Source organism: Hyperolius riggenbachi, chromosome 12, assembly GCF_040937935.1.
Source record: "Hyperolius riggenbachi isolate aHypRig1 chromosome 12, aHypRig1.pri, whole genome shotgun sequence".
NCBI classification, from domain to species: domain Eukaryota; kingdom Metazoa; phylum Chordata; class Amphibia; order Anura; family Hyperoliidae; genus Hyperolius; species Hyperolius riggenbachi.
The window spans coordinates 136,072,045-136,088,871 of record NC_090657.1 but is presented as its reverse complement, the minus strand read 5'-3'; the positions used below and the strand labels follow the sequence as shown (position 1 = coordinate 136,088,871).

Genomic DNA, 16,827 nt, shown 5'->3' with positions numbered 1-16,827 from the left:
CTTAGGCCTCATATATGCATGCATGCCCTTAGTTGACTTTTATCAAACAACCATGTTAACTCTTCCTATTGGCTACTTACTCTGGGGAAATCTTGGTGGATTGTCATTAACATCAGTGATCACAATTGTGACAGTTGTTGACCCCGACAGTCCTCCAAGCTGTCCAGCCATATCTGTAGCCTGGATTACAAGGTCATAGCGGTCCTGAGATTCCCGGTCAAGGTCTGGTACTGCTGTCCTGATAACACCTAGGTTAAAAAAACCAAAAAACCAAAACATTATAGCTTAAGTCAGCTATAAATCTTGAAATATATACATTTCCAACAACTGTTACATAGTTACATAGTTATTTGGATTGAAAAAAGACATACGTCCATCGAGTTCAACCAGAAAACAAAGTACCACACCAGCCTGCTCCCTCACATATCGGTCTGTGTTGCATCATCATTCTGCATCATTCCAACCCAAGCAAGCACATAAGACATAGTGGATAACTGAACAAACCTTCCTGGAACTGGACAACAGTGACTGCCTAAGAATACTCATCTGACCAATTGTTTCTATCTCTAAGGTTTTCAGATCAAACGGATAAAAATCACTTTTTGACTATGAATAGCATAAGTGAGAGGATCGAGGATAGTGCCATATAACTAAGAGATTTTAAAACTGCCATTTGCAGGGCTGTTGTGCAGGTCAGTCTTGCTTGAGTCACACACCAGAAACCAGCATACAGCTATAAAGTCATAGCTAAGGCAAGTCAAGACAGATTGTGCACTTAAAACAGCTTTACTTCAGTATGGCAATAAAATATAAAGAGCCCTGCACTCATTTTTTCCCCAGCTCCGTATTTTACCTAAAACCATGCCTGGTCAGAGAGCTCCTGATCTGATTGCTTGTTCTGGACCACAGGGCATCAAAATCAAAGGTTTAGCACCCCAGACAGGCAAACTGCATCTCTTCAATTAAGTCAGCAATGGCAACTTCCACAAACATCTCATTTCAAGCTTTCTTAAAAGCATAAGAACGGTCTTAAAGTGAACCCCAAGCGGTTATATAAGTACATTGAGATAAGCTTTAAAGGGAACCCGAGATGAGAGTGATATGGAGGAGGCAATATTTATTCCCTTTAAACAATACAAGTTGCCTGGCAAGCCTGGCATCAGTAGTTTTACACACCTGAAAAAAACATGTGGCTAAGCCAGCCAGACTTCAGTTAAATCACCTGATCTGCATGCTTGTCCAGGGTCTATGGCTAAAAGTATTAGACACACAGGATCAGAGGGACAGCCAGGCGACTTGTATTGTTTAAAATGAAATAAATATGACGGCCTCCATATCTTTTATCTTGGGTTGCCTTTAAAGCCTGTCTTTATGTATTTTGGATAAAATATTATCTAACTAACAGCTTATACTACATTTTGTATAAAATTAGGCTCCACCAACAAAACTCCTCCCTTTAAATTTTGTTCAATTGGCCTAGAAGCAGCTGTGAACAGCGAAACAGTGTCAGACACTGTGATGGGCTGACACTTGCATTGCACTGTCCCGCTGTGTAGACTGCAAGAGGGCAAAGACTGAATCTGTCTGAAAAGATTGCAGCCTATAGAATCAGTTTGTACTACAGGGAGTGGACAGTATCTGAACTACTGACCAGATTCTTTTGAAGTGGGTTATTTGGCACCAGCTGATTAGGGTGAACCCCAGGAAACTTTTATTGCTGTAATTTGCTTATGAGTGATGTTTACTATATTCCCGACAAGCCACCGACAAGACAGAAGCTGCCATTTCCTTGCATAGAAATTAACTCTTTCAGGCAGCAAAATAAAACAAGTAGAACAGCCTTGTCATGAATATGTTTTGTACTGTATATACACATGTATCTTTTCATGTCACATATTGCCTCGGGTACACTTTAGGAGCTTATAGACAGATTAAAAAAAGCTCTGCGTCTGATTGTCTACACAGGTGTGGGAAACCATTTGTGGTTGGAGTGATGCTTTAAGTAAAAATGTATCTACTGTTTTTTGAGTAAAAACAAAACAATGTCTCCCAGGACAACTGGAAATTAGAAAGCTGTACAAACATAAGTTTATTAAGAAAGTTACACAACAACTGTGTTATAGAGCATATTCAGTAACAAAAGTGTAATTCAAATATAACTGCTGACATCTACAACAACAACACTACATAACATATTGCAAAATCTGTATAAAGCCAAAGCGTTTCTGTTAAACTAATGCCTGATAATTCACAACTGCGACAGGAAACTTTAATTATTCCAGTCATTCCACAGTTCTTGGAAGGCAGGTAAAGAATCATCTAGTGTATGCGCTAGCTTTACAATTAGCATAATACTGTCCACCTTATTTTCCATTAAAGCAGTGGGGAAGATCTGGAGTGTGCCAATTACAAGCTATTGACATTACAAAGATTTTACAAAACTACAATGCATCAAGGAAGCCTGTTCCTCAGTGTCTGCAATTATACATAGCTAATTCGTTTAGCTTAGTGAGAGGACAGTAAGGGAGTGTCTGTAAAGAAAAATAAACCAAGGATTGTGTAAGGGAAATATTACATTCAAATATACCCTTAAATGTGTATACAGGTAGTCCTCAGTTAACAAATGTGATAGGGACTGTAGGTGTGTTCTTAGCCTGAATTCATTTGCAAGTCATAACACTATGCCCCCTGTGCCTCCAGTGCCCTATCTGTGCCAGTCAGCCCCCCCCCCCCCCCCGTTCCTCCAGTGTACCACTGTGTCCGCCTCTATGCCACCAGTGTCTCCTTCTGTGCCTCCATTGCCCCATTGTGTTCTCTGTGCCCAGACTGTACTTCCACTGCCCAGATTGAGCCACCAGTGTGCCCCCTGTGCCACCTCTGTCCACATAAACCTCCTCCTTTGCACCACTTCATTGTGCCTTCTGTGTGTCCCCGCCTCCACTGCCTCCATTATTATGACCCCTTAGTGCCTCCTGTATCCCACCTTGTGCCTTCACTGCCCCCACTGTGTCTTCTGTGACCCCTCCCCAGTGCCTCCACTGCCCCCATTGTGAAGCCTTTGTGCCCCCTGTTCCCTCTGTACCTCAACTACCCCTTTTGTGTTTCCACCCTGTTACCTGTGTCCTCCCTGTGGAATATTTTACCACAGGAAGTAGTCATGACTAATTCTACATCTGCATTTTTAAGATGTTTGCATGCTTTCCTTGCATTGAAGGACATCCACGGCTATAATTACTAGCCATTATCTAACCGCCACCTGGTGTCGGGCATGGCATTTTTTCCCCTTAAAGGTTAATTGGCAAAAGCCAAGATTTGTTTTTATTCCCCTGGATCAACTGGGATATGGGAGGGTGCAGGAGAGAAAAGTACCTAATGCTTACTTATTTATTTTATATTACTTTTTTCCTAGTTGTACTTGATGAACAAATGTCCTTTTTGAACCAAACTATGTAACTATATTACTATGTAACAGGGCTTCCACTGTCCCAATTGTGACCCTTACTGCCACCTGCCCCTTTCTTTTGTCACCTGTGCCCCCCTTTGTGTCTCCTGTACCTGTTTTGTGTTTCCCGTGCCCCTCTGGAAAAGCATACCGTTGTCTGCATTGGCTTTGACACATGGAAATGACGTCATTGCGATGGGGCGCACATTCACAAAGAAAGGTCGTGCCTAAGTTGACCATTCCTTACCCAGAGACTACCTGTACTGCCTACCTATACAATTTAAAGTAAACACTGCAAAAAATACAAATGAATAAAAACATTACAATTTGTCCAAATAAGCTGAAAAATGTGTTCTCATGAATACTCTGTGTACCAAATGGTCTAATGTTGAGCAGATTAGAAGCCAGCACAATATACATCATTTAGCTTGTCAAGAAGATCATGGATGGGCACAGATGAAATGTAAAGTTAATTTTTAACAACATTAAGTTCCAAAATGCCCATTGAAGAACTAATAAATATTATACCAGCTTACAACAATAAGTAAGATACCCACTAAGGCAAACTGGCCACAAACAGGCATTAGATGACCTCGCCATGTGATACTGTAATCAGAAGTCACCTTATCTAAAATAAAAAAGTTTTTTTGTATAAGCAGTGCTGAGGAGTCTAATAGATCCCGGTGCTGTGCTAGAAATGCAATGTGGAGAGCACTACCCATGCCATCAATAACTACTAATTTATTTGGGGAAACTTGTCAGTATGATATAAATAATAGCCATGTTCGGAGATGGTGTGGGCAAGGTTAATGGGCTTACCTTACATTGTGGGTGCTTTCATTGCTATCTGCTGAATTCTCCACAAGTGGATTTTGATTATCCACTGTGGAGGAGAAACTGTAAGTTGGGTTGGGATAGTTGTATGGTACCACATAGAGATGGAGATAATTGGTCTTGTGGTGGCTGGGGGAAAGCTTGCTGCCTCTCTTGTCCTCCCACACCCAGGAGTTATTCTGTGATTAAATAGAGGACACCAAGATGTGATTGATGTCATGTGAATGATTGAATGGTGCCTCATTACATATCTATATAGGGTGCTGACCAGTGTTGCCAACTCATCCCTTTAATTACTGACACATATGAATTATACAGGTTTTGTGGCTAGGTAGATGCAGTTAAGGCACTGATTATGTGCAAATAGCCCCAGAACCTGTATAACTTAGATGTGTCAGTAATTAAAGGGATGAGTTGGCAACACTGGTGCTGACTCTTGAGACTTCATCTCCGGCTGGTAAGTTGACAAAAGGCTGGTCACATTTACCAGTTATGGGAGGTTATGTTTGCCTTGACATGGGAGGAATATATTAGAGATTATGACTGACCCAGGACAGGTGGGGATCCTTATTCAATGGGTAAAGGAGGTGGAAGTGTGGGTGGGATATAAATATACCCCATTAGAAGAGCTGATAGAATTTAGCTCATTATAGTGCTGACTCTTTCACCATGCAATATACTCTTGCACTTCGCTTTCCCTGATGAAGCCCTATTAAGGATGAGAAATGTGTTGGAATTGTTTAGGGTGTTGTATGCTCATTAGTAGTGGGGAGAGCTGACATGTTTTTTATGTGCAAATTAAGGTAGCTAGAGATGTGCACTTTATTGTGATAATAAGGCAGGTGATATACTAAGTTGTCCTGACCCACATGTCTGACCTCTTGTGCAATAATCAGTGGCAGGCAGAGTGGTGAAAATAGCAATTTATAAATATACACTACACTTCCATCTATTAAGCTACCACCACAATTGTTTTTCTCTCCACTTGATGCATAAAGATTCACCATATGCATTACTATTTATCAGCCATATTATGAGAGATAAATGTTAAAGCTACATGCATTGATACATCCATTATACAGGCATTAATTTTTACTGGCAGATTCATCACTCTGATCAGATCTGGTGGTTTTCTATGATGCAACAAATTGCATAGATCATAATTTAGATTGATATTTGCAGCAAAAATCAATCAAATTTACGATGGTAAATTTCAATTATTTGGATGTGGCAAGAGAGTGAAGGTAAATAGACGGCCAATAGTGATGCACTGTGTCAAACAGTGCAATGCTGCCGTTAGATTTTCAGCTGATAGATTTTCAATAGATTTCATGTGTGTACTGTATGGGGGGTATCGATCCCTCTCTGATCAGATTCAGATGAAGGAGGAATTTATCTCTTTGCCCATTTAGGTGGGCATCTAAATATGTATGGTCACCTTAAGGCCCCTTTTGCACTCGCTTCATTCCGTTGCCTGGGGATTGTTATATAATTGCACTGCAATGGTCCTGAAAGGTCGCACTGTGCCGTACTGCTGCAGTGCAACCACACAGTGAGACATATTTTACAGTGAAAGAATGCCTTACTACCAGGTTTGCCAAGCACAATGCACTGCAGCTCTTCCGTTTTTACGCCGCGACCCGTCACACCATGTTCAATGTCATAGCCCCATAGGGCTATCACTAAAGCTGCAACGGGATGCCGTATTTTGGGGTGATGACGACAAACTGTATAAATTTAAAGGAATACTATCAATACCCAAGTGTTATAAAATAACAATGTACAAATAATGTCTAAGTAGTGTAATGTCTAAGTGTAAACATTTTCCTATTTTTCATGTTAAATATCAGAGGCAAAAGCTTTAATTAACTGTGTGTAGGGTTTAGCTCTATTGGGACAAATCATTCGCAAAGGGGTGTCTGCTTCATTGCTCAGCCAGTGTTGGTTTTTTTGCATATCAGACTACAGAGTATTTTTCCCTGAAAGCCCCAAAAAATATGAAAAGCTGTGCTGTCACAGACAATTACACGTTTGAAACTGTAACGATCGGTGTCAACACCCAGAGAGAATCTGATTATTGGTGATCTGCAGTATCACCAGCAATACAGATATATACCCGATTATGGATGATCTGCAGAATCACCAATAATCCGAGTATGACTAACCTCTGGACACCTATATAGTGAGTGTTTGGTGCAACAGTAATGACTGAGTAGGACCACCCGAGGAGCAGGTGGTCCTTGGCAGTATGAGAAATACCTCCCTCTGGGAAGTGTGAAGACCTTCCAGCAGCCTGAAACTCCCAAGGGGGTGGAGCCCCAGGCTGAATAGCAGGAAGGCCCTGTGGCTAAGTGACACCTAGAAGGTGGGCGTCACAAGCAGCACTGAGAACTAATCCCTCAATAGAGAGTGATAGCTCGCAAGGTCGGGCAGGCTAGGTCGGCAACACACGAGCAGATAAGGTACAGAGACAGAAGGCTGATTCTGTAACCAGGGACAGGCAGGGTTGGCAACAGGTAATCAGATATGCGTAGGTACCGAATCAGAAAGCAGAAGGAGAGTCAGGAAAGCAATAGGTCATAACAGATATCAAACAAGGCCTAGTCTTGGGTGTGAGGTCCATGGTCTCAACACCCTGGAACTAGTCTGAAGTATAACACAATAGTAACACAGTATCCCTAGTCTTGGGTGTGAGGTCCGTGGTCTCAACACCCTGGAACTAGTCTGTAGTATAACACAATAGTAATCTGGCTCAGTGTGAATCCCCAGGGGCACCTGGTTCTAACACACTGTGAGATCCTACTATGGTCTGAGTGCTTTCATGTAAGTGTTCGCAATGGCAGACAACTTGAGACTGACCAGCAATAACTATATATAGAGCGGCGCTCCCCGGCGCCACCCATCGCTGATCAACCAATAGCCGCCCGCTCTGAGATCAGCTGACCAACCTGCTCAGCTAATCCCTCTTCGTTTGTCATAAAGGTTCCGCCTCTCAGCGCGCGCGCGTATTCCTCAATCTGTGTGCACCAGAAGGCCCAGCCACATCAGCCGCATGCCGCCGCGTGTAAACCGCTGAGCTGAATGAGGAACCAGCCGCCTCGCTGCCAGTCCGTGCGCCGGCTTTTCCGCAATCTATTACAGAAACAAGTTACATTTCCTCTGCTCTCTTGCAGACAGCTCAGAAACATGCAGCTTCTTCTGAGAGCTCTCTGACTCACAGTTAGGCTAGGTCCACACTAGACCCGGTTGCAGGATGGACACTGCAGTCCGGATCAGGGGAAGTACCCACCGTACTGCAAACTGATAAAAGTGCATCAGTTTTGCATCAGTTTCCGTTCAGGTTTTTCCCTGACAGAAAACGTCTCCATCATTAGGAAGGAGTGGGAGGATTTTTTTGGGCCAATCATAAAGCTCAGGCTATCCGCTTTAACATCCGTTTTTTGCCTGTGGAGCTGGAGATGCGTTTTCTCATTACTTTCACTACCCCTGCGTGTATCCGTGGTCCTGATCCGTTGCGTGAAAATGCAGCAGATCCGGACCTTCCGTTCAGGTTTTGAAAACGGATCCCCGCAAACGCAGACGGATCCGTTTTTTACTTGGGTGAGGCTGGCTGTTATTTACAACATTAGTATCCGGGACTCCGTTTTTCATCAGGTTTGAAAAACGCAGCCACGGATACGTTTCCGGACCTAGTGTGGACTGGCTCTTACACAGAGTTAACTACACTGTGAGGGAAACTCCCCTCATTAACTCTCCCGTCAGAAATGAGCAGACAGTGCCCTCAGTTCAGAGTGAAAGGAATTTGTTACAGTAAACAAAATAGATAAGCAAATGAAATGTATACATCAAAACAGACCAAAAAGATTGCAGAGCTGTACTGGAAAAATAAAAGCACAATGTTGATTGGGCTGCAGAGACAAATGGGTCAGTGTTCCTTAACCCATCGAAATTGTCAGCGTATTTATAGAAAAAAACTCTTGCGCCTCAGCTAATAGTAGCTAGAACTTCTTTAATATAATAAAATATATATCACAGTAAAATATAATAAAATATAGATCACAGTAAAGTAGCTAGAAATCCACAAACATACAATAATCTCTCAGACCAGCAAATGACCATGCACACCTGTTACTATCTATAACCAGGCTGTCCTAGGCATCAATACTGGCAACTTGATGACAATACTTCATACTCGCTACCAGACTGCGCGAGTTAATGTCCTTCCCAGCAAAGTGTGTATCGGATGGAGGGGAGGAGGATTTAATTAATCCAGTCTGTGGGTCCGTTCAGTCCTGTGTGGCTGCGGCCGCTGCTACCTACACAGGAAGGTCCGTACTTGTATGTGGGATCCCGCTATGGATAACAGTCCCCAGTACCGGAAGTGCTGCTACGTGACATCACTATGCAATCTCCACCAATCAGGCCAATGCGTTTCAAAAGGATACGCCTTCCTTCATCAGGGCTTAGTGATTGGTCCTTGTCGCTCACTCTTATCCATCCTCCACTGCTCAACTCCTCCCCTTGCAAATACGTCAGCACCATTCATTCATCAATGCAAAAAGCTCAATGTCTTGATTCAAGCCTGCGGGTGCCAGTGAATTCAAAGTAAAAATCCAATATGATTCTCGTTGTGACATAGCTTTTATATAGTCACCTCCTCTCCAATTTATTGGCACACTCTGAATTGCATAAAATTTCAACAATGCTGCATGTCCTTTTTGACAGTATTTAAAATGTTTTCCTAGAGGATATTTTTCATCCTTTTTTTGTATATGTTTAATATGTTCTGTTCTGTTCTGTCTAATAATTTCCTTTTTGTCCTTCCAACATACTGTTTAGTACAGCCACATTCAATGACATATATGGCTCCTTTGCTGTTACAATGCAAATGTCCCTTTGTTTTAAAGCTCTCGCCCGTGCTTGTGGATTGAAAAGTCTCTCTCATAGACTCAATTCTTGTATTCCTGCATGGAAAACACATAGTGCATCTTTTAACCGTTTGTCGACCACGTCACGCCGATGGGCGTGGCCGCAGTGGCAGCCCCAGGACCGCCTAACGCCGATTGGCGTAAAGTCCTGGGGCTCTGTTTTGCAGGAGATCGCGCGCACGCTGCGCGCATCTCCTGCTTGGGGGGCGGAGCTCCGCCCCGCCTTCAGTCTCCGAGCGGCTATTGCCACTCGGGAGACTGTTAGACGGCATTATCCCCATCTATTTAGATGGTGCAGCGCTGCGATCAACAGCAGCGCTGCACTGGGGACAGCCGTGTGACACGGCTGTCCCCCTGGGGGACAAGAGAGCGATCGGCTCTCATAGGGTGAAGCCTATGAGAGCTGATCACTATGATTGGCTGGCTGGGGGGAGGAAGGGAGGGAGGGAAGGGAATTAAAGAAACAGGCTTTTTTTAAAAAAAACAACAAACAAAAATATTTGTTAAAAAAAAAAGAAACATGGGGGGAGCGATCAAACCCCACCAACAGAGAGCTCTGTTGGTGGGGAGAAAAGGGGGGGGGGAATCACTCGTGTGCTATGTTGTGCGGCCCTACAGCTTGGCCTTAAAGCTGCAGAGGCCAATTAAACTAAAAATGGCCTGGGTTTAGCCCTGCAGTCCTCAAGAGGTTAAAACTTCAACTCTCAATATGGGGTTCCCTGTTATTTATTACAGTCGGAGCAATCATATTGTTCAAATTCTGAGCACGTTTGTACACCAATTTTGGTTTTTCTGGCAAAATGCCGTTTAATGTCTTATTTTGTAAAATATGCCAATATTTGTTAATAATTTTCTTTACCCTAGGTGCTTGCTGGGTATATTGCAGATTGATACACAGTGGAAAATCCCTCTCTTCTTTCACATTTTCTTTAATCAATGTGGCTCTATCTAGCTGTTACTTCATCCTCTACTTCTAAAAGATCTTCCAACACATATTTCCTATCTAGGAAACGTTGTTGAATTAAACTTGACTGGGCCTCATAATCAGCATCGTTGAAACAATTCCTTCTTAATCGCAAAAATTGTCTCTTTGGAACATTACTAAGCCATCTAAGATGGCAACTATCCAAGTATATGTAACTATTCATAAACACTTTTAAAAAATGTTTTTGTGTTAAATTGGTTATTTTGGATATAAATAGTTAGATCCAAGAAATTAACTTCAGATCTACGGTACTCATAAGTAAATTTCAAACTGAAATCATTCGTATTGAGCCACTTGAAGAAGCGTTCCAAACTAGCCTCATCCCCTTTCCAAATAAAAAATGCATCGTCAATAAATCTTTTCCAGAGCACGAGCTCCGCTCTGGGGCCACCAGGCCCCCTTAGAACCTTATGTTCCCAATACGCCATAAATAAATTAGCGAACCCCGGGGCGAAGCGCGTGCCAATTGCAGTGCTGCCACACTGTAAATAAAAACTGAGCAGTGGAGGAGGGATAAGAGTGAGCGACAATGACCAATCACTAAGCCCTGATGAAGGAAGGCGTATCCTTTTGAAACACGTTGGCCTGATTGGTGGAGACTGCGTAGTGACGTCACGTAGCAGCACTCCCGGTACTGCGGACTGTTATCCGTAGCGGGATCCCGCATACAAGATCGGACCTTCCTGTGTAGGTAGCAGTGGCCGCAGCCACACAGGACTAAACGGACCCACAGACTGGATCAATTCAATCCTCCTCTCCTCCTCCTCTCCCTCTGATACACACTTTGCTGGGAAGGACATTAACTGGCACAGTCTGGTAGCATGAGTATGAAGGCTGAATGCTGTATCAACTGATGTTATGACTAACAAAGTCAAATGCTAAAAATGATGAGATGACCTGCCTGCTATTAAGAATTAAATACATCTAGGCACATTCTCACAATGTGCTCAAGATTAATTTGCCGCTGGAATAGGAACTGTGCAATTAGCAGAGACATCTGTGAACTAGCAAAGACCATTGTGTCTAAAAAGATTTCTACATTTTTTTTATTATTTTTTAGGACCAATTTTTTGGCTGAAATATCAAGGTCTATACAACTTTGGGGAACTTGATTATTTAAGTGTTGGAATCTGTGAACATCATTGTGTCATCAAGTTGCCAGTATTGATGCCAAGGACAGCCTGGTTATAGATAGTAACAGGTGTGCATGGTCATTTGTTGGTCTGAGAGATTATTGTATGTTTGTGGATTTCTAGCTACTTTACTGTGATCTATATTTTATTATATTTTACTGTGATATATATATTATTATATTAAAGAAGTTCTAGCTACTATTAGCTGAGGCGCAAGAGTTTTTTTTCCTATGAAATGTATACTTTATTATTTACCAGCACTTCAGCAACTCTCTCAAACTCCAGTTAAAAACACATGTTAACCGATAGTATCCCTTTAAGTAGAAGTATAAATGGGGCCTCAGTGTTGTATGGATATTTGATTATTTAGTGAGCCAGTGCTTTGCAATTTACGACATTGCCCTCCTTTGTGTGCGTTATCTTGTTCTCAACTAGAATAGGCATACTTTAAAGAAATTGTGATTTATTAAATTGTATAAATAATCTGCTCCTGTACCTCCTGCATAAGGTAAACACAGTATAGCATATCTGTGATGCTAAAAATGAGATCTGAATATAATTTTCTAAGGCTGAAAATTACCATTATGTGTAGAAATGTCCTGAGTACTCTTCAGCGCTTCTGGATCCCGTATCCCCTCCCCTATTGATTGCTGCTTTTTATCTCTTGGCTCTATTCACAATTTAATTAGATAATTATGCTCAGAGGACTCATCACAAGCACAAGACATAAAAACCCAGAAAATGAATCTACCAGTGCTTTGCTTTGAGTTGCTTCATTCATGGGCTGTGAAATCAAAAATCAGGGTCAGGGGAAACAGGGCAGGAAGCACACACATCAATCAGATCAAAGTTTAAAATATTTATATGCTACTGAAAATATAGCCTGGCTACATTTAAAGCTGTACTATCCTATAGTACAGTTGCCAAAGTTATGTATAGCCATACACTTATAGATGGCTAGTCAATGTGTGCAAGCTTGAATCCTCTCACATCAGTGTCTGACCAGAGTGTTATTAATCTGATCAAATCCTTCTACACACAGAACACATATTTTATAGATTTCGGCATGAAATCTATTAAAAATCTTTTGAACTGCAGTGTTAAATTGCTTAATGCAGTGCAATGCAATGGGCCATTTATCTACCGCCACTCCTTATAGTTTGATATCTCCCATCTGGTATGGTCAACCAATTGGATCGATTTCAGAAAAAAAATCGATCGATCTAAAGATCCATTGGGCTAGCATGTTTGGGCATCGATTTCTAACAGATTCTATGAGAATGATCAAATCTACCAGAAATTGATGGGAAAAATCAATAATTGTATGGGCGACTTTACACTTTAATCATCATTTATAGCACACTTTCAGCACATTATAAGACTTTTTATTGCTGTGCAAAACTAATGGTGGAAGCGGTATTGTCTTCATAAGGCAGCTCACAGCAGCCCTAAGAAAGGCATTTCCTGGGAGAATCATTAATATATGGAACACAGTAAAAGGTTGGGAGTAAAATAATTCTGATTAAGAGGAATAACATTTATTCATATTTGCCCATTTAACTTGAATGACCATATACAATGATCAGGCAAAACATTAAAAATGCCTGCCTATTATGAATATTATTATGCATTTGTATAGTAGCACTTTACATAGTACATAGCTATATCACTGACTGACCTCAACAGAGCTCACAATCTAATCTTTGCCATAGTCATAGTCTAATGTCTTCTACCATGTCTTGTAGGTTCACTTTAAATTACTAAAACACCTCTTTTAAAAAGGCACTGTAGTGACATATTGCACAGTGTGAAATATACCTGCTCCCTCAGAATGCTCTGGGAAGGGGAGGTAGGGGATTCCATATAATAAGCAGCCTATTCAAAGCCTCAGTGGGCACAATTACACAATGACCTAGTTTGTGAGCTTTGCGGTCTTTGGCATCAATAATTTTCATTGAAATGAAATAAATCTGATTGGTTGTGGCTCCACCCCCTTTTCTGAATTTGAACCCCAGTCACCCAAAGACCAACTGTACCAGGTTTAAGGCTCGTGCCACCAACAGTGCAAGACTAGCAGCAATTAAAGGAGAATTGTAGTGAGAGAGAGGTATATGAGTTTGCCATATTTATTTCCTGTTAAAGAGAACCCGAGGTGGGTTTAAAGAATATTATCTGCATACAGAGGCTGGATCTGCCTATACAGCCCAGCCTCTGTTGCTATCCCAAACCCCCCTAAGGTCCCCCTGCACTCTGCAATCCCTCATAAATCACAGCCACGCTGCTGACAAACAGCTTGTCAGAGCTGGCTGTGTTTATCTCTATAGTGTCAGTCTGCTGCTCTCCCCGCCTCCTGCAGAACTCCGGTCCCCGCCTGCATCCCTTCCCTCCCTGCTGATTGGAGGGAAGGGACGGGGGCAGGGACCGGAGCTATGCAGGAGGCGGGGGAGCAGCTGAGACTGACACTACAGATGTAAACAGAGCCTCACAGCGTGGCTGTGATTTATGAGGGATTGCAGAGTGCAGGGGGACCTTAGTGGGGTTTGGGATAGCAACAGAGGCTGGGCTGTATAGGCAGATCCAGCCTCTGTATGCAGATAACATTCTTTAAACACACCTCGGGTTCTCTTTAAGCAATACTAGTTGCCTGGCAGCCCTGCTGATCTATTTGACTGAAGTAGTGGCTGAATCACACCAGAAACAAGCATGCATCTAATCTTGTCATATTTGTCAAAATTGTCAGAAAAACCTGATCTGCTGCATGCTTGTTCAGGGGCTATGGCTGAAAGTATTAGAGGCAGAGGATCAGCAGGATAGCCAGGTAACTGGTATAGCTTAAACGGAAATAAATATAGCAGCCTTCATACACCTCTCTCTACAGTTCTCCTTTACATATTCCCCTTGAAAATCAATAGGTGAATTTTGATTGGGTTTTGCAGGCTCCACCCACTTTTCTGAATATTAATCCCAGTCACCCAGTGAGGCGGAAAGGATCATTGGATCGCCCCTGCCACCTCTCGATCTCCTCCACGCGGCTAGGATGAGGAAGAGGGCCACAGGATTTCCTGCGACCCCGCCCACCCTGGCAGCCACTTTTTTGAGCCCCTCCCATCCGGCCGCCGCTTCCGAACTATCCCAACCAAGACCACCAGGCACAGGAACTCTTTCTTCCCCCAGGCAGTTCTGCTGCTCAACAACTCTGACCCCTAATTCTTCCATCCTAGTCTGCAACCAGCATACTTGCCTTAGTGGTTCTTCTGCCTTCTCTTCTGCATCTCTAACACACAATATCACAAAGATGTTATCGTACTGTTATGCTGCTAGTATGTGGAACTGTAGCCGCTAATGTATTGTAAATGCTGTCAGTATGTGTAATTGTCGCCGTATATATGTAAAATGTACAACTGTCATTACGTACTTGCCCAAGCCATGTGTACCACAAGCAATTCAGAGTACGGCACCACCGTACTTGCCGAATAAATCCATCTTGTATCTCGTATCAGTGACCAACTATGCAAAGTTTGAGAACCCTGCCATTAACAGTGTAAGAATGGCTGCAGTTTATATTTTCCCAGTGAAATTTGTATTTGTCTCTGCCCACTATTTTTGTTATGGGGATAAAAAATATCCTATATGTTAAATATTTAGAGCAATCAGCGCCAAATGAAATGTCAGCAGCTGTTGTGGACTCGGCAATCCTCAAAACCCCCAATCTGATATAATCTAAAATATTGTCCACAGCGCTAGAGATAAAATAATCCTCTTTATTGTTCACAGTAAAATACAATAAATGCAGAAATACTTTTTGATCCTCATCGTAGGCTTCAATCAAGCACCTTCCCCTTTAAATCACATTCAAGCAGTACCACACAGCTCTCACTCAAACTCACTGCAGTGAGGTGGTATACAAAAATATTTTAAAAAGGGATCCCAGTAAAAGATCAAAAATTGTGTCAAAAATGACAAACCAAAAGAACTGATAATAGTTCCTGCTTCATAAACCGTTGTGTAACTCGTTTTAACATATGAAAGTTCTTGTGATAGCAGTATAGTGACAATTAGTGGCAATACGGTGAAATCACACAGGATTAAGATCCAAATTCATCAATTCATAAAGTGCTTCCTTATTATCAGCACTTATTCAACTCGGTGAAGAAAGAAGCTGAATCACAAAGTCTGCATACGGTACCCTTCTTGCAGACCGGGTACGTACAGATCCCCGCACTGCCTCAATCCGTCTCCCTCTGGCCGGCTCTCTGAGTACGGAGAGGCTGTGTGCACGTGACTGATAGCAGATTGAATCCTCCGAGCCGATCCTTGTAATTCCTATGGAGGAGATGATGCGCTCCACAGTGGTAGAACCATACTCAGTGACGTTACTGCTGCGTTATGGCGTAAGGACGCTAACGTTTCAAGGGGTACGCCCCTCTTCTTCAGAGCTCTGATCTATTGACACTTATCTCTTTCCTGCTCTCAGAAACTATTTACTACCAGGAAAATGTTTTATGGCTGTAATTCCTCATCAGTGAGGGTTATGCTATAGTCCGACCTAATCCCAACCCAAACAGAAACTGTCACTTGCATACCTGATATTTAACTCTTTCAGGCAGAGAAAGAAAAAAAGGAACACATCATTATTTGTGTGCTTGGCACTGTACAGACACATGTCTATTTGATCATGTCACATGTCACCTTGTATATACTTTAACCATTTAAGCCCGTGGGTATTTTTCACCTTATGGATGAGAGGAATTTTCACATTTCAGCACTCCTCCCTTTCTTTCACGAATAACTTTATCACTACTTATCACAACGAAATGATCTACACCTTGTTTTTTTTCAACACTAATTAGGCTTTCTTTGGATCATGCATTATGCTAAGAATTATTTTATTCTAAATGCATTTTAACGGGAATAATAAGAAAAATAGTGTAACAAAAAAAAATCATAATTTCTCAGTTTTCAACCATTATAGTTTTAAAATAATACATGCTACCGTAATTAAAATCCACACATTCTATTTGCCCATTTGTCCTGGTTATTGCAATGTTAAAATTATATCTCTAGTACAATGTATGGTGACAACAGTAAGAAAAACAGTAATCATCAATAAAAACCAAGGCATAATAGTACAGAAACATGACAGAATAATCCAGCACAAGCAATAATAATATAGAAAAGCACCTCATCGGAGAACAGACAGCTAAAAAGAGCAATATAACAAACAAAAACCAAACAAACCATGTGATCTCGCAATCAACCCAGACCCTGGATCCCCTTGAAAACCCCACTTGAAGGGCAAAACGAAGTAGCAAAGTATTCAAAAGTGACATGAACCATTCCGTTAACAGGCTAAAGGGCTATTCTACTGGTCCAATTACCAGGAATTAGGGCATCATTGCCTACCTCTATACTCTAACCATTCCTCCCATATGGCATTGTAACGATCCAAATTATCAGTGCTCAAATAGTATAACTTATCCATCAAATAAATCATATCCAAATTAT

General features: G+C 41.9%; 1 protein-coding gene across 5 annotated transcripts in view; it reads right to left on the bottom strand.

Annotated features, from left to right (window-relative positions):
* Positions 1 to 16,827, bottom strand: part of CDH22 (cadherin 22) — an 804,629-nt gene that overhangs the window by 119,484 nt on the left and 668,318 nt on the right. For all 5 annotated transcript variants that reach the window (XR_011025318.1, XR_011025319.1, XM_068263548.1 and 2 more), the window contains one exon: positions 81 to 248. Coding sequence is in view for 3 of the 5 variants with exons in the window: in XM_068263548.1 (XP_068119649.1) it covers positions 81 to 248 (168 nt within the window). In the remaining 2 variants the exon portion in view is untranslated. The remainder of the gene's footprint in view (positions 1 to 80; positions 249 to 16,827) is intronic.